The sequence below is a fragment of the Amborella trichopoda genome, chromosome 3 (genome assembly GCF_054954075.1).
Source record: "Amborella trichopoda isolate Santa Cruz 75 chromosome 3, AtrichopodaSantaCruz75HAP2 v2.0, whole genome shotgun sequence".
Lineage (NCBI taxonomy): Eukaryota > Viridiplantae > Streptophyta > Magnoliopsida > Amborellales > Amborellaceae > Amborella > Amborella trichopoda.
Window position 1 is genome coordinate 61,873,467 of NC_142338.1, and position 20,863 is coordinate 61,894,329.

Genomic DNA, 20,863 nt, shown 5'->3' on the forward strand with positions numbered 1-20,863 from the left:
CTCCCTTGTGTGTCCTTCACATGACAAAAAAGTGGGAATTGGAATACTTGTTGCCAAATTTATCCGTAAAAATTATATATTGTGTAGAGCCGTGATCTAGCCACTTTTTCCTCAAAAATAAGCTTATATGCTAAAGTACATTTCATTTTATGACAGTGTCCTTTATCAAGTGAATCTCTGACTAAATACGAACCTTTCCTGATAACTAGGTGCTGTCCCAACAATAAAATTGCAGATTGAATATGCGGATGTATGCTACATAGGTCCCAACAATAAAATTGCAGATTGAATATGCAGATGTATGCTACATAGGTCATTGGGAGTATAAAAGCATCATTTTAGTGCATGCAATTCGCTTTTCTATTGTGGCATGGCATCAAACAAGGGGTAGATTGTTTTTTCTTCATAAACTGTGAAGGGGTTTATTTTTGTCTGTTATAAAATTAGAAAGAAATTGGTTACCTGTTTATTATCGGGGATTCTGTTTGAGTGCCGCTGGTGTCTCAAAGTTGGCTTGGAAGATGCTTCGACAAATTCACTTTGACACCATTGATTTTGAGAAAACGTTCAAAGGATTTGAGTATATTCAATTGGTGACTAGATTTATCATTCGCTCAAATATGCTTGATCTTAAAGAGCTGGTCTTCTCTCACTGCTATTGAAGTGGGGGGAAATGGCAATGGCTACATGCTTACCACACACAATGCTAGGGAGAGACACTGCTTTTGAAGTGGGGGGAAATGGCAAAGGCAACATGCTTACCACACACAATGCTAGGGAGAGACACTGCTTTTGAAGTGGGGGAAAATGGGAATGCCCAAACATTCAACACACACAAAATTAGAGAGATCTTTGAGTGGCCAACGTACACCATACTGCTTTTTCACAGGAGTAAGTGCAGGTGATGACATTTAAGAGAACTTGCAATCTCTAATTTCAAGTTCTTGATGTTCAAGAGTATTTGTTACATAAAATAGATTGGGTTGTTTGTATATATAATAAAATGCAATTGGCTTGTTTTTGCAGGAAGATGTCAAGGATTAGACTGTTGATGTGATTACAGAAGCACTTACAAGAATTGAAGAAAGTGTCCGGCACTAAACATGTAGGTGACTGGTTTTGGGATTGAGATGTATCGTTGTCCAATTTTGTAAATGGTTTTAGTTTACTGCATAACATTATTATTCTTTATTGTAGCAAAACATTATTATCCTTTATTGTAGCAAAACATTATTATCCTTTATCGTAGCAAAATATTATTAAAGGAAAAAGATAATAATGTTTTTCTGACTTTTAAATTCACAATGTATTTGAGGCAATTAAGCTATGGGCTGTGGAAGGGGCCTTATGTTTTATGCCTGCATGGTTTATCCATCATCTTGAAATGAGATCCTTCAAATGACCAGAATGTCCTAGTCATTTTCAAAAACAGACATTGCACCGACCTTTTGTACTTGTAGAAGCGGTTATTAACTTCTAATTACATAATACTGCATCAACATGATTTTACATATTATGGAGGGTGGTTTCACAAGTTGATCAAAGTTATAAACTTTTTGACATCAAAATTATATCTTATATTGTTTAAGGTCGCAACCATATACAAACCACACTCATATTTTAATAAGCTCTTTCGGACACTCCCCCTTTAACAGGATTCAAACCCATTGTAAATAGGGAAAGTATATAATAAAATCACGTATCTTTCATACAAGGTAAATCACATTTGGTCATCAGATCTGAAATCAAACGGCTGGGAATGTGCCATATTAACCGCACATAAAGTCCAACAAGCTTTTTTTAAAATTTGTATGGAAAAGAAAGGCACCCGTAATTGCCAAATTTCAGGGCCAGCATCAAGAGGTAATTGTGATCTTTTTGTTCTAAAAGTAAATCGTCGTGTAATAAAATAGCTTTTTTAACATGCACTCTCTAGAACCAAATTTAACTGATTTTTCAAGACACTAATTACTCTCTCAAACAGCCCTAAGATGACTTGTGGAACCACGCCCTATAGTTTGTGACAAAATTAATGATTTTGATCAAATAATGACTTTTGAGGCAAACTACTTCTACAACATTATTTTGCATACTAGGGGGGTTGCAACGTTAAACAATCCAAATAAGGTGTACTTCCAAATTTTATCATAAATATAATTTTGATGTAAAAAATTTTTAGGATGGTCTTATAATCCATTTTCAGCTCTAATTATCAAATTTTTAAACTTCAAAAAAAGTTAAATTAAGTAGATCTATAAATACATGAAAATCTGGAAAATGGATCGTTGGAAAATGTGTTGCAAAATGAACTATTTTTGGGATTCGAAATGTTTATATTTACATATATTCATGTCTCAATGTCGAGATGCTCACTTAGTGGGTTTTTCAGCATCAAAAAAACCTTTTTCAATGGATTTTTGTGGTGCACCTTAATTCTACATTTTAAGGTTGCGACATATAAACATTTTATTTAAAAAGAAAATATCCCCATACCTCCTATTTTTAGTTTTCATTTCACAATGTACATATGGCTTTAAAAGATATCTTGGGGGCATAAAAATTGTAGATTTTATTTCTTCTAACCCCATGAACTAATTTAAACTTTTTTTTTATACCAAACAAATCTAAAAAGACAAGCTTTTTCTAAAAGTCATCTTCCCAAACTTCTAGAGAGAGAGAGGATAGCTTCATGGAGGTGAAAGGTTACCTAGAGGAGAGAGAGGTATTTGGAGAAATACGGGAGGAAAGATAGTGAGAGATACGCAGGAAAAGAGAGAAGTTTGAGGTATATAAGTGAAGAGAGAAATGATTGGATTTAGAAAGAGCATATCTTTTTCATATTTATTTAGGTTAAAAAATAAGTTTAAAGTGGATATCTTTTGAAACTTTGAGTTCATCAAAAAAAACTAAAAATAGGGGATATGGAGATACTTTCCCTTCTTTAAAATATAATCATATATTTTTTCTATTTTTTGTGAAGTATGCCTTATTTAACTTCATTGAAAACGTATTGTATGAATTATGCTTTATCTAAATATATAGAAGATGTCCTTCCTTAATTAGTTGGCGTTTTTATTTGATTTAATAGCATCAAGCTACTTTTGTTATTTTAAAAAAAGTGCATAAACTTTCAGTCCTAATGTGAGCGATTTTTGTACAAAAGTAACTAGAAAGTTTTTTATGTAAGGTTTGGGATGAATATGTTAATTCTTGAAAGAAGATGTTACATGGCGAAAATCTTTTCAAAGAGTATCCTAATCTAGGAAACAAAACGATTTATGTGACCTGCTTGGGATCATGTAAGGATCATAGTATTCAAATATTAATTTATAAAAAGTTGTTTCAAAATTTTTTGTAAGATAAATATATGTAATAAAATATTATACAATTAATTTAAGTTTCTTTTGTTTTTTTTTTCTTTTTTATTGGGGGGTGGGGGAGAAGGGGGTTTTGACCCATTTTTTTTAAAAAAAATCTACTTGACCAGTTAGTCCAGTTAACCGCCCAGATTAGTTCGGTTCCGGTTCAAACCACTCCCAGTCCCATGTCCAGTTAACCGTTCCGATTCGATTTTGTGAACACTAGAACCGACGAAAAAACACGTGTAAAAATAGTGAGCCGGTCAAAAATCGATCTAGATCAGTGAATCAGCGTTTTTATTTTAACAAAACATCAATTTTACTGAAGCAAAATACCATCTTACTGTAGCACATCATCGGTTCTCTTCTAGACCCAGACGATTTTCTATATATTGATAGAATCGGCACGGGGTGATCAATTTTAAAGTCGGACAAAACAATTCCTTGCCGATCCCGCATTTTTTAAATCACTCGATGTGACAAATGAAGACCTAAGGATGTGAAAAATAAGGCCTTACTCCTCCAATCAAGACAATTCAAATGAAGACCTAAGGATGTGAAAAATAAGGCCTTATTCCTCCAATCAAGACAATTGAGCACTGCTATTTTCCTATCTCTTAATTATTTTCCCCGCGTATTACAAAGTGGACGATCGCCGAGTTTATTTTGTTATTTTCCAAACCAAATGGAAACTTGTCGTCGTTAAAGCGACCGACGAGTGTAGTGTCTGAGGTAGGGGAGAGAACACGCATTATAAGCTTAAGACGAACGCGCTATAGAAAATGGCTCATGATCAAATCTGGACCGTCCATATCATAGAAGTTGACGCAGATCAAAAAATGGCTCACGGTCAAATCTGGACCGTCCATATGATAGAAGACGACTCGCAAGAGCCTGGCAATCGTGGTCAACGTGAAATCATGCGATGGCAGTGACAATGGATGGTGCAGATTGAGTGACGCGTGTCTTTTTCAGGTGTCAATCGTAGCACTACCCTTTGCGTGAAAAGGGCGAGTGCAAGTTGTGCGGCATGATGGCTCCAACTACAAAAGAGTGGATGGTAGTTTGTGGGTGGTCCATCAAAAGGCCCGGCCGGCCCCTCACTCACTCTTGCTTTTCACTTTGTGCACAATTTTGTGGCCAAGGTTTGCCTCTCTCAATAAGATTTTTTCATTAGAAATTCAAATAAAACCATTTTGAGAGGTTGGTTTTCTTCCTATTAAAAAACATTTTTTTAACAAATATTGGAACAATGGTTTGTGTGATATAAGCATTTGAAATCATAATAAAACAAAAGCAATAGCTGCCCAATTTTCTACCTCTACATGGACAACCGTGTGGACACAAAAGTCGATACTACCGCATTTAACATGTTGCTGGAGAAGAAAATTAGTAAGTACCTTATCCTTTGAATTTTCTTTTTTTTTTCCTTTTTTAATGAAGGTTATGTTACTAACCTGTTTACCTAATATATTTGGGTTCCATTGTGCTAAGTATATTTTTTTATTTACATTAGTAGGGCCCATAACTATTGGTTTTGAACTGCCCATTGTAAGGAAATTATCAATATTTAATAATTTTGTACGACTTGTTGTGAATAAATATAGCAATATGGAACTAATAATTTTGGACCGCTTCGATTTCTTACAAAACTGGAAGGATAGATCGTGTTAGCTGAACCACTCACTAGAATTCAGTGAGGCTTTGTGTTGGATATGGTGATATCCAAAATCACCAACATAACAAAATTCCATATTATATTGAATTGAGATTGATTTTGATAAGTTTCCTAATGAAAATAGAATTTCAATAGATTAGGACTTTGGGATATATTCTTTGGTTTTGAGATATATGTAATATCTATAAAAAGTTTCATATTTAGTATAGAGTTCTAACTTTATATATATAAGATGAAAAAAAGATCATGTGTGTCCTATTTAGGTCACCATTTAGGAAATGTGCCTTCCTCCTATGCATGATATGTAAGGCTTCCCCTTAAAGAAAATATAGCTTCCTATAGAATAAATATCATAGATGTGTCTTCTATAGATTGAGATGCTGATTTCTTGTAGAGAAGTGGTTCTCATGAAGATTTTGGGTGGTTTCCCTTTTAATGAGTCTCGGTTGCTCTCAAGGGTCTCTTCCTAGACAGCGGTTTTGCTGTGAGATAGAGATGAGTTTCTTCTTGGATAGTGAGTTAACTATAGAATAGATATGAGATATTGGTTAGTAGTGCTGGTTGGGAGAGCAGGTCTAAAAGAGTTTACTCGACTGTATTTTGTCAAGGGTTAGATAAGTAACTCTATGTCCCAAAATCTATGATGTAACTATTATTGGTATAGTGAATTTCAATTGTCGTGCCTGTGGTTGTAACCCTCTTGGGGTGAACCATGTAAATCTTTGTGCTCTTGTGGAGTGTGTTTCTATTTTGTTTATAGCTGGATAAGTAAGCGATATTGGTAGAATCCAACTTTTGAAATTCCTGTTTTCGTATCTAAAAAGGTTCTTAAATCCTAACACTTTGAATTAATAGTTTCGAGATGGAGGCATTTTGGGTAAAAATACATAAAAAATACACACAAACATAAAAATATAAAATATGGGAAATATTTTTCTAGATATTGCTTCTTATAAGGGATACTAGTGCAAATTTTCTATAATAGCTCGTGCGTTTAGATAAAATTATATGGGAAAATATATAATGATACCATTTACTTTTGATACAAAGTGGTCACATTAATCTTGACCATTGGATGTGAAATTGAGTGGCTGCCATTATTCTATTGACTAAGCTCAAACTTCAAAATAAATTTTCTCTAACTTTGTGACACAACCAAGCTATCAAATTTTGCATGAAATGATTGTAAGGAATTGTGACCACTTTGTATAAAAGATAAATAGTCTCATTATATACAATCCCAAATTATATATTTTATTTCCACAAAAAGCAAGGGATTCATTTATGGCCACGCCCAATTGTTGACAAGTGTGGCGTTGCTTACAATCGTGGGCTTCATCCCATGTTTCATTATACTTATCCATTCATAACAGTGTAATAATTTTTTATTTTATAATGCCCTTTTCCAACATTCATATGTACAACAGTGTAATAAGTTTTTATTTTATAATGCCCTTTTCCAACATGCATATGTATATGTATGAGTTGGATGAGTATCCTTGAGGTAAAGGAAGACCTTTTTTGATGCATTCACCGTGGTTTTCACCATGGGATTTTGAGACCCAAAAGGCATCCTAAATCACTGCATATTCCTTTATGTTTCACTTCTATGAATATTGACCTCAAAAAAAATTTTTATATGCAATGATTTTTTGACGAAATTAAATGAACATACGTAATGGATTATTGGGACAATGTTGACATTTTGTTTCCAGATTCATGATACTGCAGTAATCGGGATGATTGACTTTATGAATTTTTGGATCCCCAATCTATCCTTCCACAAGGTAAATTTTGGAAGGTGAACATAATAGAGTAAGTCGATAAGACTTATTCATCCCCCATGGCTAGTTGCAAGCCTGAAAAATGAAGAGGGATGTGTTAGGGTGGCAGTCAGTATAAAATTTTCGCAACGTTTATTTCATCAATATTGATAGACGATCCGATAAGACATGCATGACAATGATGATGATGATAAACACCTTAGAGTCAATCCAAGACAGGCCTGAACATTGGCCCTAGACCCTACCCTTTTTAAGAATAAGAGATATGGACATGGCTATTTGTGAGTTTTAAAGAGAAATGAATGAATGAATGAAAGGATTGATATAAGGTTTTAGGCATTTTCCAAGAATGTCTCTCACATGGTGCCACCATAAAAGCGCGTGTTTTCGTCCCACTAGGTTCCGGGCGGTTTTGTCCACAAAGCCATTGGTTTTGTATATCTTTGGACCTCTACTACCATCTACGCCCTCTGTTTTTTTTATCCTCCACTCTTTACATCCGTTGTGTTTTTCTCGAACTTCGGGCTTTTCTTTTAGGGGTAGTTTGTATAAGGTTGAGGTCCTAAACAATCAAAATAAAGTACACTTTCAAAATAGTATTAAAAGGTACTGTTTCAATACTATAAATCTTTGTCATGGCCTTAAATTTATGGTCACCTCTAATTATAAATTTAAAGCTTAAAAGATCATGTAGATCAAGCTGATCTATGAACATTTGAAATTCTTTAAAATTGTCGGTCTATAAAAAGCATTACAATATGCATTATTTTCAAGACTTGAAATCCATTCTTTTTCCTTATATCCATGTATTTTAAGACCGATTTTAAGATATTTGAAAAATACTCGGACCTTCAAACGACCTCTTCTAAATGTTTGAGGTGTGCTTTAATTTGATTGTTTAAGGCCTCAGCTTTATATAACTTTTTTTTTTTTTTTTTGAACAAAAACCGGCCCTTCAAAAAGAGTTAACGATCCTTTCAAACCTATTATTTTATTAAATTTTTGTTATTTAATATATTTATATTTTAGAAGTAAAAGTCATGTCTTTATATCCTGGGCAGTTGGTCGAGGCCACTTTCAATCCCGCCCTTTTCATCACAAATGAATAAAAAACTATTTATCCATTCTTGGATTGACGCGTACAAGGAATTTGCCGAAAGTTAAAAAACCGGACAATAATTAATTAATAGGACAATAATATAAATTAATAGTTTACTCTATCGGTTCATAAGGATCCAAAGTATCCATATCCCCCAAAGACAAGATAATGAAAATTCTTATGAATTTGAATGTAATTTAAAAATTTTTCTTTTGTTGGGCAATGAGCAATTTTTTGGTGTGAAGGCACGCACTTGGTCAGTTCGGAAATTGGAGGGGGAGCTGAGCCTTTAATTTGGCAGATGACCAAGTGGTCTAATTCCTTCGCCCTCTTAGTCTTACTTATTAAATGGGACCTCTTGCTCCTATTAAATGGGTGATGGAGTGAGAAATTATATGGTTTTTAATTTCCATGGGTTTCAGCTACCGTTCATTTTTCGTTCAATGTCAAAGAAATAATATCACTCCTTTTTGGAAAAATATCTAGTTTGGGCACCCATGGTAAAAAAATAAAATAAAAAACCACAAGCTTTCTATACCCTCTTTGCTGCATAAATTTTATATACTTCCTCCTATCCAATCATTCATTCGGAAGAGATATCACATTTATAAACTTTCAAAAAATTTATCCTTGGGGTGTGTCATTTTCTTATGCTATTTTAAGTTCATTTTTCCATTATACTTCGAGAGCATATTATTTAATATAAAGAATTACAAAACATTTTGTCGAGCTAAGTTCAGGTGGTTAAAGTGGTATGCCCTCCCTCATTTGGTGGCCTCCGGGCCATTTCATTTGTTTAGGTCCACACACTCTCGAGCTCATTGAATAAAATCATGAGTAAACTTATGAAAAACCAACAAAAGTGGTCCATGAGGAGATAAAAAAAAATGTAGTAAATAGGAGCCGTTTAGTTTCATCATCATCATTTATCAGTTATCTCAATTATTTGAGGTCGTCAGCTACATGAATCATTTTATGCCATTCCACTCTATCAAAAGCTTCAAATTGAGTTTGACCATAATAAAATAAGAAATTATATTGGATGGAACTTTGCCATTACAATGTTTTATAGATTTGTTAATTCAGGTATTTTTCTTTAATGAATTGCAAAAAAAAAAAAAAAAAACAATGACCGGAGATTACATGGATATTCTTCCCAAGGATTGGGAAAGTTGTACGGGCTCTAGCTGGCTTTCCGGTAAAATGCACTAAAATAAAAATAGATAGCAACATGGTTTTGATGAAAAATATATAAGGTCAAATGATTTGCTTGGTCTTAAAAATATCGAAACTGTTTCCTGTTACGAGGAACCCCTAAAATGAATACTTGTTACCTTATGACAAATATGCCCCCTTTGACTTAAAGCAACCTAGTTAAATGAATGCATAACGTATAAATGGAAAGCTCATATTTACATTAAAGCCCCTGCTCGATAGACAGTATTTCCATACGCATTTTACCCCATCTTTTGCCTTTGGACTGACAGGAAGAGTGTCTTTTACCTTTTGGCAAAAGAATTACTCATTCCGTTAAGAATAGTGCTAGACAAATCGGCCAGGTCCAACGTGAACCGTCTATTGGCCGAGCGGGTTTAGGTAGTCTGGCTGGTTATTTTAAGAAACTTGAAAAAATATCTATGGAAATTTTTTTTTAAAAAAAATAAGGGATTTGTTTATAATTTGTTTTTCATGTTTTATATCATCTTGATAAAGATTGAAATGTATTTTGGCGATGAATACTTATTTTTACTCTTTTTTTTTAGATTATTTTTAAAGTACTCTTAGACACAAATCAATCTTTTAAAAAAAAAATTTATATAAGGATGCAACCTTATAATGTAGAACTACGGATGCACCTCAAAAATCCATCGAAAAAAAGGTAGTTTTAATGTTGAAAAACCCTTTGACTGATCATCTTGACATTGAGATGCATGACCATTAAAAATAAAAAGATTTTAAGTCTAAAAAATAGTGCATTTTACAACATATTATCTACGCCGTCCATTTTCAAGATTTTTATATATTTATAGATCTATTTGATTTTAACCATTTTTTAAATTTAAAATTTTATAATTAGATATAAAAATAGATTTTGAAATAATCCTAAAAAACATTTTATATCAAAATTATATACCATGATAAAATTTGAAGGTGCACCTTATCTCTACAGTTACGTATGCTTCTGTATGCCAATTGCACCCATTCTGTAACTACTTTTTAACTTCACTTATTTGCATTTTGCTGATTTATACTTTAAGTATATGTTTCTCCTTCTTTTTCTGTGTGCATTTTTTGACGCTTTTTTACCTTGGGACCTACTCACTCAGGGCGAGTGAACCCAACCGGTCGATGGGCCTTTTCAAGCTCTTTTTGATAAAATTTTTATAGAAGTAACTCAATATGCTAGGCGAAAAGGCAAATAAAGAACAAATTGAGGTAAAATATAACTTACAAAATTAAATCACAGCAATATTACTATGACTAATTAACGTCAAAATACAAATTAAAATGAGAGGATACAGTTATCGGCTGTATGTTAGTGTATAGCACCAAATGACATCAACCGCTCATTCACACTTATGGGCGAGCACATGCTTATATCATTGGGTACGGCCGCAGTGATGTAACAAGTTAACGGATACTTCCATTTCTAAGAATAATAGGAGGCTATTTTAGTAAATTATTCAACAAACTCGGCTCAAAATCAAATTTATTTATTTTTATTTTTATTGTGGGGGGGGGGGGGTGAAATTAACATGTGGGCATGACCTGGCTGGGCGTCACGCGTGTCTGTTATTCACATGAGCGAGGGTGCCTCTTCTCCGGGATTTCTTACTGGCCTTTCCAAATATGATATATAGATATCTCTACAAGCGTATGTATGAGCTGGACGCAGCATATTCGGCCTTCTCTACGGATTCATTGTTAGGGCTAAAATTCTTTCTCTCTCTCTGGACGGCAATTTTTTCATACCGGTTTTTCGCGGATTCTAGGGTTTGATTTTTTCTTCTCTCTTTTTAACGATAGGGTGGGAGGGCTTCCTTTATCGTGAGAATATCTTATCTGAATATATTTAGGACTTGATTTTTTTTTTTTTTTGCCTGTGATATCTCTCTTCTTGAGTTTTGCTGCATATTTAGTGGTTGCTTTTGTTTCATCACCGGGTTTCTTAGGTTTTTCTTTTAAAAAACTTTTGTCGAGGAATTTTCTGTCTTCCTGGTTTTCTTTGGCTGGGATTTGGGGTGGAATCGGTCTATTCGGGAGCAGTAATGGTGGTGAAGATGATCAAGTGGCGGCCATGGCCGCCTCTGGTTAAGAAATATCAGGTGAAGCTGGTTTTGCACAGGATTGAGGGGTTTAGGGAGATCGAGAAGGCGGATGGCCTGGATTCGTCCAGAGTGACGGTTGAGATTAAGTGGAAGGGGCCCAGGGCCGTTATAACATCTCTCAGGCGCAAGGTCAAGAGGAATTTCACGGCTGAGAGGGATTATTTGCACGATGAAGGTTTTGTTGAATTCGATGAGGAGTTTGGAAATGTCTGTGGGCTCTCTGTTCACAAGGAGAACTTCTTTTATCCATGGGAGATTGCTTTCACTATTTTGAATGTGAGTAAAATTTCTTCTTTCTTTTTTTTCATTGCTTTTATTTTTGTCATTGTCAATATGTTCGGTTTCTGGTTAGATTATGAAGAGAAAACCATTGTTTTGTTTGCCTCTTAGGCATATAAAAAGAAACCGTTATTCTTACATGTTTATTCTGAGGTTTGAGTTGAGATTCAGTTTATTTTGTTTTTATCTTTTTCTGAAACTCCCCATCAATTCGTTGAAATTCAGTTTCTTCCCCATCCCCTCCTTCTCTCCCCTTAGGATCAGGATTTATTTGTTCTATACTGGGGTTTTAGGGTTCCTGGGCCTTTAGAATCAAGCTTTAATGTTGCCTTGTTGTAGCATTCTATTTATTTATTTGACATGGTTGCCTGCTGGAGGTGACTTGCCGGCTACAAGTTGAGGATTATCTGGAAAGTATTAGTTTTCTGAATATTTGAATAAAGGATCAATTATAAAAGTGATTGTCCGAAAAAGGGATCACTTAAATTCTTTGGGATTATACGAGAATAACATTTTATCTGATGGAGGTTTCCTTGTGTAGTCTTTTTAGCTTATTTCGGTTCAAATAATTACCAGGAAAGGATGAAAATTTAGGATCTGTTAAAAAATTTAAAGAATATAATAGTTTCTTCCTTCTTCTTCTTAGATTATGTATTATTTAATTAATTTCGGAATTCTAGAGAGGTTTGAATCATCTGAAAATTCAGGAATGCATGAAGATCTTTTTTTTTTTTTTCTTTTTTTTTTTTGAGTAGTCTAGAATTAACCATTTTAATATATAAACATTCTAGTATGTCCTCTGCAATAATTTGCTGTAGAAATGACCTCCGTCCCTCTCGTTTTGTTTTGAGAGTTTTTAAAAATATGAATTTTATTTTCTTTGACTGTGTGTGCTTTGATACATCAAAAACTTATTTTGTTAACATACTCTTAGCCTTAGTTCAATTTAAGCAGGTTTGGTAGATTTTACTTTCTAAATTTGAAACATCAACACTTGAAAGTATTTTAATGTTTTCCCATTAAATTATTCTGTTTCTTGTTTGTTTAGGGTTTTGTAATCATGATTAGCAGAGTTTAGGTTGTTTAGTCAAATCAAAGGATAAAAAATACACTTGGAATCGACTCACTGATTTGTTGTTTGTAGCTGATGTTTAATTATGTGAACCTGAATTCCTATTGAAGTCGCTTCTTGAGTAATGTCAACCTTACATAGGCTAGTTGGGCATTTTGGCATGTGGAGCCTTTGGCATGCCAGATTTTAAAATTCTTATATGCTTTATGTTTATTCATTTTGGAATTTCATTGTAGGTGTTGAAATGCATTTTATAGACTTTTTTAACAGAATAGGGTTCTAGGCAATGTATGACATACCATTTAGATTATAAACAGCCTCTAATATCCTATATATAAAAAACATGACTGTGTACCCTAACATTGTTGTTTATGATATAGGGTCTCAATCAAGGGCCAAAAACTAAGACCTCTGTTATTGGGACAGCTTCAATGAACCTTGCAGATTATGCATCACCAGTTGAAGGATCCGAGATCGAAATAAAGCTTCCGTTCTCATCGCCTGGTGTCTCCATCGAATCTTCTCCTTTCCTTTTTGTAAGTGCTTTTGCTTCTTTCTCCTACATGCAGTGTTCTCTCTCGCAATCTCGTATATATCTCTCTGTCGCAAACTCGCATCATTTATATTTCTGGTTATTATTTCTTGTTGAAATTAGGAATTTCATAATTTCCTTTTGGTTTCTTATTTGAAATGAATTCTCTCCACTGTGCAGTGTACTCTGAGCTTACTCGAACTGAGAGCTGCTCAAGAGTCATCAGATACAGTCCAGAGATCAATAGCACCTCTATCCCCTGTACCTGGTGAGGCCCCAATTGCTGGAAAAGACGAGCTCTCCGCTCTCAAAGCAGGGCTTAGCAAAGTGAAATTGCTCGCTGACATTGTCTCTGCTCGAAAAGCAAAGAAGGCGTGTCGTGAGGATGAGGGCAGCGACCCTAGCAGGTATTCTATAGGGAGCAACGATGCGTACCCACTTGATTCTGACTCTCTCGATGAATTTGAGGAAGGAGAAGTGGAGGATGGGAAAGAGGATTCGAGCATTAGGAAGTCATTCAGTTATGGGACATTGGCATCGGCTAATTTTGTTGGTGGGTCTTATTACTCGGGAGCGAGGATTGATGGAGAGGATGAAGATTGGGTTTATTACAGTAACCGCAAGTCGGATGTGGGCACTGTTCACTCGGAGGACCAACCATCAGCGAGCGAGCAATCAATATTGCAGTCTTCGAAGAGGAGCATTCTCTCATGGAGGAAGAGGAAGCTGAGTTTCAGATCACCAAGAACAAAAGGGGAGCCACTATTGAAGAAAGCCTATGGGGAAGAGGGTGGTGATGATATCGATTATGATCGCCGGCAACTTAGTTCCTCCTCAGATGAGTCTCTCAGCCTAGGGGTATGCATGAATTTCTTATCTACTATTCTATACTGTGTCTCTACTTTATATCAAGGTCACTGAAGTTGACATGGAGGGCCCTTGTCTTCTTATCTATTGACTAGCAATTTTAATGTTGAAATCGAGAATCTCAGGGGCCATATTAAATGCACATCCCACCGTTATTTATATGCACATCACCCTAGGTATATGCATAGAAAACATGTGGGTTTAAAATCGAGAATGTCAGGGGCCAGATTAAATGCACATCCCACCATTTATATGCACATCACCCTAGGCATATGCATAGCAAACATGTGGGTTTCCTGTTATCCATATGGGATACTCTGCAGTTCCTCCTCTCTCTTTCCTACAGGCCCTTAATTAATACCCTGTGATTTCTGAGGAATGTTACTGTCTGGTATCTAGTAATCTATCAACAGTAAAAATTAGTTGCTGATGGCATTTAAATGCTTCTGGATTGTGAGCATCTGGTATTTTAGAATGGTGTTATGTTCTACAAATGTGGTGTCACACAAGACCTGAACATTTGTAGCCTTAACTAATACCCTGTGATTTCTGAGGAATGTTACTGTCTGGTATCTAGTCATCTAGCAACAGTAAAAATTAGTTGCTGATGGCATTTAAATGCTTCAGGATTGTGGGCATCTGGTATTTTAGAATGGTGTTATGTTCTACAAATGTGGTGTCACACAAGACCTGAACATTTGTGGCTTTTCAACTCATTTTACAAATAGTATTTTACACTCTTTTAAGTTTTCAATGATTCTTGCCTTCTCTCAAATTCTATTAATGGCAAATATCTGGTGTAGGTCATTTCAACCACAACCGATTTTAGTGTATCTGCAGTCATTCGTCACATTTTTAGTTCAAAGGTAAGTTGTATTTTAATCAGGGTATGCTCTTTCATGCCTGCAGATGGCCAAGGCAGAAGATGAAGCTGCTGTGAACCGGTTGTCAGTGTCCGAGTTTGGAGATGACAATTTTGCAGTTGGGAGGTGGGAGGCGAAGGAGCTCATAAGCCGGGATGGACACATGAAGCTCAACGCCCACGTCTTCTTCGCGTCCATCGACCAGAGGAGCGAGCGCGCTGCAGGGGAGAGCGCATGCACCGCTCTCGTGGCTGTGATTGCCGACTGGTTGCAAGCCAACCCCAACTCAATGCCCATCAAATCTCAATTCGACAGCCTCATTAGAGAGGGCTCTCGAGAGTGGCGAAGCCTCTGCGAAAATGAGGCCTACCGAGAACGCTTCCCTGACAAACATTTTGACCTAGAAACAGTACTTCAGGCCAAAATAAGACCCCTCTCTGTCTTGCCTGAAAAATCCTTTGTTGGGTTCTTCCACCCTGACGGTTCAATTGAGGGTCTAGACTTTTTGCAGGGTGCAATGTCCTTCGATAATATATGGGACGAGATCAGTGCTGCTGCTTCATATTGTAAGGAGGGTGATTTTCAGGTGTATGTAGTGAGTTGGAATGACCACTTTTTCGTGCTCAAAGTTGAGCCCGAGGCCTACTACATTATGGACACACTCGGTGAGAGGCTTTTTGAGGGGTGCAACCAGGCCTATGTATTGAGGTTTGATAGCGACACGGTGATGTATGAGTTGCCTGAAGAGGAGGAGAAACCAATGGGTGAGGATACCACCATAAGGAGGTATGAACAGCAAGAGGAAGGTGAGGAGGCGAAACAGAAAGAGGAGGAGTTAGTATGCAAGGGGAAGGAGACGTGCAAGGAATATATAAAGAAGTTCTTAGCTGCCATTCCTTTGAGGGAGCTGCAGGCGGATGTGAAGAAAGGGCGCATGGCAGCAGGGACACTGCTTCACCACCGCCTGCAAATTGAGTTCCATTACACGGCGCTTTCGCAAACCGAATTGGCTGTTGTGTAAAGAGAGAAATCGGTTTGGTTGAAGTATGAGCATGTACATCTATGTTCGTGTATTTTTCTTTTCTTTGGGTCTTGTGCATCTTTTTTTTTCTATTAGTTTGTTTATCCTCTTTAGAGCTTAACTTTGTTATGATGGGTCAGAAAATGGCAGCCCATACACAGAGAGAGAGAGAGGTTTTGATGGTTCCATGTTTTAGCAGGAAAATGGCTCTCTTCTAACCCTTTGATTCGAGTGAGAGTGTGTTAATCCATTCCCTTGTAATATGACTCTTTATTCCAAGCTTTAATTGATGGTTTGACGTGCTTTGCATCTCCTTCAAAATTTCGTAGTAACTGCTCAAGTTAACCACTTGGTAATTGCCGAAATCTCGTGTCTAGAACAAAAGCTTTTGAAGCAAAAGCTTTTTATTTGAGTGGGGATGCATGCGCTGTCACCCACTCCCACTCTTTCCTCATTTTAATCATTCTCGCTCAATGCGGAAAGTCGCAACCGTTTTGAGTTTCCTCCATTTTAATTCTCATCCACCTTAATTTACGACCCGATTCCCTTCTCAAAAAAAGTTTATAAAAGGCTGCATGCAACCTTATATTTTGAGTTTCCTCCATTCTAATTCTCATCAACCTTAATTTACGACCCAATTTCCTTCCCAAAAAAAGTTTATAAAAGGCAGCAACCTTATATTGTAGAAGTAAAGTGCACATTAAAAATCTCTTAGAAAATAGCGAGTCAAAGTTGGAAGTTGCGTAGGAAGTCAATTTTTTTTTTAATTTATTTATTTATTTCTTATTTTTTTACCCATATTTCAATTTTTCTTTGTACCCTTTTTGGGTGAACATCTGACCCAAATTGTTTTTATTTCTTTGTAGTGTAGGACCCAAATGTTTTCGTTTCTTTCTCAATTGGCGTCAAAGTGACCCACAGTTCCATTGTATTCTATGTATTATAACTAAACATAGAAGGGGTTGATTATGACCATTCTTTTGTTTGTTTATTGCTTGACCCATGTGTTGAAGTCTCGCAACTGCTCCTCTTGGTGTTTATATGTGCGAGGTGTAATTTAATGACATGAACGAAAAGCATCCTTTTCATGTATTATATTTATCAAAAAAAATTCAGACGATTGAAATGAAGTTTATGGCCTGAGTATTCACTTAAAAATTAGAAAAATTGAAAGTGAGGAAAGTTAATTGTTGAAGGAAGAAAGATAGGAAAAGTAATAGTTCTCAAAACTATAAACATATGAACCAACTTCTTAACTTCCACCCCAATTGAGAAAGCAAGACATCACTGATTCTGATTCTTCAAGCGAAGAAGAAGGGGCGGGCTCTCCTACGAGCGATATGAAAAAGAACCTCTCTTGAAAGCAGCAGATCCTCTCAATACTGATGTCTTCTCAACGAATTCATCCTTCAAAGGCTCCGATTCTTTTCTATCCATCTTTTCTCAACAGCCAAGTCTAGAGCCTTGAATCAGACAACCCCGACAAAGACTTACTCACTGCTTGAAAATTAGTTGGGTGAAAACGGGAAAAAAAGATATACATTAAAAAAAAAAATTGTTTCATGTACGCTAGACCGTATTTCTACATATGAGTGAAAGGATAGTGCGATCTAGCTGGAGTGTATAATAATTTATTTTTCTTTTTTTTTTCAATTATTTTCTTTTCTTCACAGTCTAGATCACTCACAATAAGTCTTTTTACAATATAAAACCTTCAAATAAAGTAAAAAATAATAATATAATAGGATATCAAGAACTTGAGGCCATTCAAAACATTTCTTTCAATAACAAACAAAAGACAACCTATACTTGGGAATAAAAGATACAATAAATAAATATGGAAAAAACAAAAGACGGAGCCAGAGATTACCTCAACTAGGCTTCGTACACCTCACGCTGAGTCTCCTTTTTCCGATGATAGTCAGGATATTTGATCAGTCTCTTGATTTTTTCTTCTTATGGCAAAACCCAAACAATACACATGGATCTCATTCTAGAACCACCCACCTAAATCCTCAATACTCTTGGCTTGATCCTTATGAGAAATAGAAATCAAGAAAGGAGTGAGAAAACTATTAGTTAGGGATGATCCCTTTGCTACTCACAAAATCACATGAGAAAACTACTAGTTAGGGATGATCCATTTGATGCCCACAAAATCACATAACGAAAACCTAGCTTTATTTAGAACCCATAAAAGAGATTCAAGCTTAACCTAGCCTAGTTTGGGCGTGCCCCCTTACGATAGTTTGTGTGTGAGAGAGAGATTCTATTTTAGAGAGAAAAGAGAGAGTATATAAGAGGTGTAGAGACAATAGAGGAGAATGATCCATTTTATAGATTTTTCATGCATTAGAGTTTGCCATAAAATAGTAGAAGCAAATCTTGACCGTCAATTTAAGGAGACTTGTGGGGTGAGATATGTGAGTCATCCATTCCCTAGATCGACCATCAAGATGTATTAGGACCTTATCATCCTCTTCTTAAACCTATTCTCATCAAATAAGTAAAATAAGAAAAATATTTTTTTACTTTATCTAATAGTAAATATTCATTCCTTATTTCTCAATCAGATCTTATTGATTCTCAAGATTTTCTAAAACCAAATATTTCATTTCTTTATTGCAAGTAGGCTTCTCTCCACAAAAAGAAAACCAACTAGCATGGGATGTCTCTCACCATATTTAGTAAGAAAAGACAATCCCTTATGAGTGGGGCATTGGTGGCCACTCATGGGCTCCACCCAATTGCCCCATGTGATTTTAAATGAGCTTCCAATAATTATGAAGGGCCCCACATATTTTAGAAATAATAAATATTTTTAAACTTTTCAAACACCTTAGTTTATTTAAAACTTTAAAAATGAATTTCTCTTGATTTATAAATCTAAATGACAAAATTAAAATATCAAAAGATTCATAAAACTTCAAATAAAAATTCTAAAAAACTCAAATAACATTAAATTAATTAAATTAAATTAATTTTGATGGGAATTTAATCAATGCATAAGAGCACTCTACCATTAACTGTGGACCACGATCCACATTAGCTTTCTCAAACTAACTCAGCAGTTCCCATGACCTACAATCCACTGCATGGGCTCATGATTTGACTGCAAAAGTCAATCAATAGGCTAGGGGACGTAATCCCAGTCGGTGGATTTTAGGTTCTCCTCTAATGACAAACCATGATCTACTAAACCATAATGCAACTGTAACTCTATAGTGCATAGAGGTAATATATCGTACATGTACACACTTCACCATCAATGGTGGATTACTATCTCAGTATGGCTATCTATATATATGTCGTGTGATGATACAGGTTTTAGTTATGTCTATATATATTATTCGTCACACACAAGGGTCACACATTCATTCAGTTCTCTTCTGAGCATACTCGGATTGCATCAAGGACTAACCCACTAAACTCTCATCAGTTATATCTCTATGCTCAGGTCAACTCGGCTGGCCTAACACGTCAAGCCTAGTCCGAGTATCGACAAATTGTATTTGTCTAGTGTGGCCCACAAGAGGACAATACCCCCACTGAGTTTATGATTCATTATGTACTATACTTATACAAACTCTCATAAGACCTTTAAAGATCACATAAACCTAACAACGAGGTCAAGAAAGTGTAAAACATCCATATTCAAGATGGATGCAAGTAGGTGTTCCATCTAAAAACAATGCAAACCAACAATTCAAATGTTTTCTTACTAGAATTATTATTTTTAGTTTTGAATTTTTTTTTTTTTTTTTCATATTCATGATCTTCATGTTAGAGATTATATGTCCTTAAAAATTAAGTCATAAAATCCATCTCAAAAATAGATTTATTAAGTGGCCCGAATTTCTACATATGCAGGCTTGGCTGCATCAACCGGGTCCTAAAAGAACTGAAGTTTGAATCCTTCTTGTTTTCAAGCATGCAGAAGCGCTATTTCAAGACAATATTTGCCCCTTTCGATACTATAATAGATTGTGCATAAGAATGACAACTCATCTTTGGAATACAGAAAAATATAAAGGTCTCTTTTGATGTTCTAAAGCTCTATGCAGTTGAGCTTGAAACCCACCGTAGACACCAGTCTTGTATTGTTTAATGAGAGAAAGAGAGAAAAATGAGTAGAGAGAAAGAGATGAGTGATCTGTTATGCTATGTAAAATTTCATAGAGAATGGTGTGAAAAAAGTGTGTTAGAAGAGCAGAGATGAGTGATCTGTTATGCTCACTAAAATTTCATAGAGAATGGTGTGAAAAAGTGTGTTAGAAGAGCATTGGAAGAGTGTATTTCGTAAGCCTCACAATTTCTTCAGCCTTGAGCCCGAACTGTACATAGGTGCTCAGGCCGGCGAGAGGTGACGATGCGTAATACGAAGTGCGCCACATCAAGTGCCCGGACCTGTACACGTGGTGCCGATACCCGTAATACGAAGTGTGCTACATCAAGTGCCCGGACCTGTACACGTACTCGGGTGAGGGGCGGGCGCCAATACGAAGTGCAAACCCACCCTTCCTCCCACGCGCTTAGTGCGGTGCTCCACAAGCACCTCATTTTACTTACTGATCTCAAAACCCGTGACTCTTCCAGGACACGGAAATTCGAAGCCCTAGAGTTTTCATATGAGCAAAAGCTCAAGGCCCCAGAGTTTTCAAAAAGCACGTAGGATTTTTTTGTTGAACAAAACATGGAGGCCCTGGAGTTTTCTAGTGACTGAAACTCACCATCGGTGCCTAAAAAATTACAGTGCACATACTTTATTTCCATGGATGAGATAGAAACACCTAATTGTGAAAGGGTTTACCATTAAATGGAAGAGTAAGAAAGTAAATAAGCGTGCAGAGATATTAGAGACGAGGATTTCAAAGAGTCTGAAATGGTGTGCGAGCAATAAGAGAGAAAAAGGGAGAGGGGATTTCAAAGACACTGAAATTGTGTGCGAGCAATGAGAGAGAAAGGGGGAGAGGGGATTTC

The 20,863-nt window shown here is 35.9% G+C and overlaps 1 protein-coding gene and 1 long non-coding RNA gene across 3 annotated transcripts; both read left to right on the forward strand.

Annotated features, from left to right (window-relative positions):
* The first annotated feature begins 209 nt into the window (after nt 1–209).
* LOC105421886 (uncharacterized) lies at nt 210–1,234 on the forward strand. Its single transcript, XR_016052127.1, has 2 exons — nt 210–901; nt 1,027–1,234. It is a non-coding gene; the product is annotated as an uncharacterized LOC105421886 (long non-coding RNA).
* Nucleotides 1,235–11,154: 9,920 nt separating this feature from the next.
* Nucleotides 11,155–16,204, forward strand: LOC18421620 (structural maintenance of chromosomes flexible hinge domain protein). Of its 2 annotated transcripts, none has more exons than XM_088862102.1 (4): nt 11,155–11,525; nt 12,981–13,136; nt 13,313–13,990; nt 14,803–16,204. In XM_088862102.1, exons 1-4 carry the CDS (start codon nt 11,190–11,192, stop codon nt 14,926–14,928), a joined length of 1,296 nt encoding a protein of 431 aa, XP_088718228.1. In that variant the 5' UTR covers nt 11,155–11,189; the 3' UTR covers nt 14,929–16,204. The 2 variants fall into 2 exon arrangements, with proteins under 2 accessions (XP_088718228.1, XP_006826432.1); XM_006826369.4 differs by having other exon boundaries at nt 14,909–16,204.
* The last annotated feature ends 4,659 nt before the right edge of the window (nt 16,205–20,863 follow it).

Bases quoted from the DNA above. Each gene is read 5' to 3' on its own strand.
- LOC18421620 (XM_006826369.4), top strand. From the start codon at position 11,190: ATGGTGGTGAAGATGATCAAGTGGCGGCCATGGCCGCCTCTGGTTAAG. The intron at 13,137-13,312 runs GTAAGTGCTTTT...TCCACTGTGCAG, and splicing joins AATCTTCTCCTTTCCTTTTT to TGTACTCTGAGCTTACTCGA. The intron at 13,991-14,908 runs GTATGCATGAAT...TCATGCCTGCAG, and splicing joins ATGAGTCTCTCAGCCTAGGG to ATGGCCAAGGCAGAAGATGA.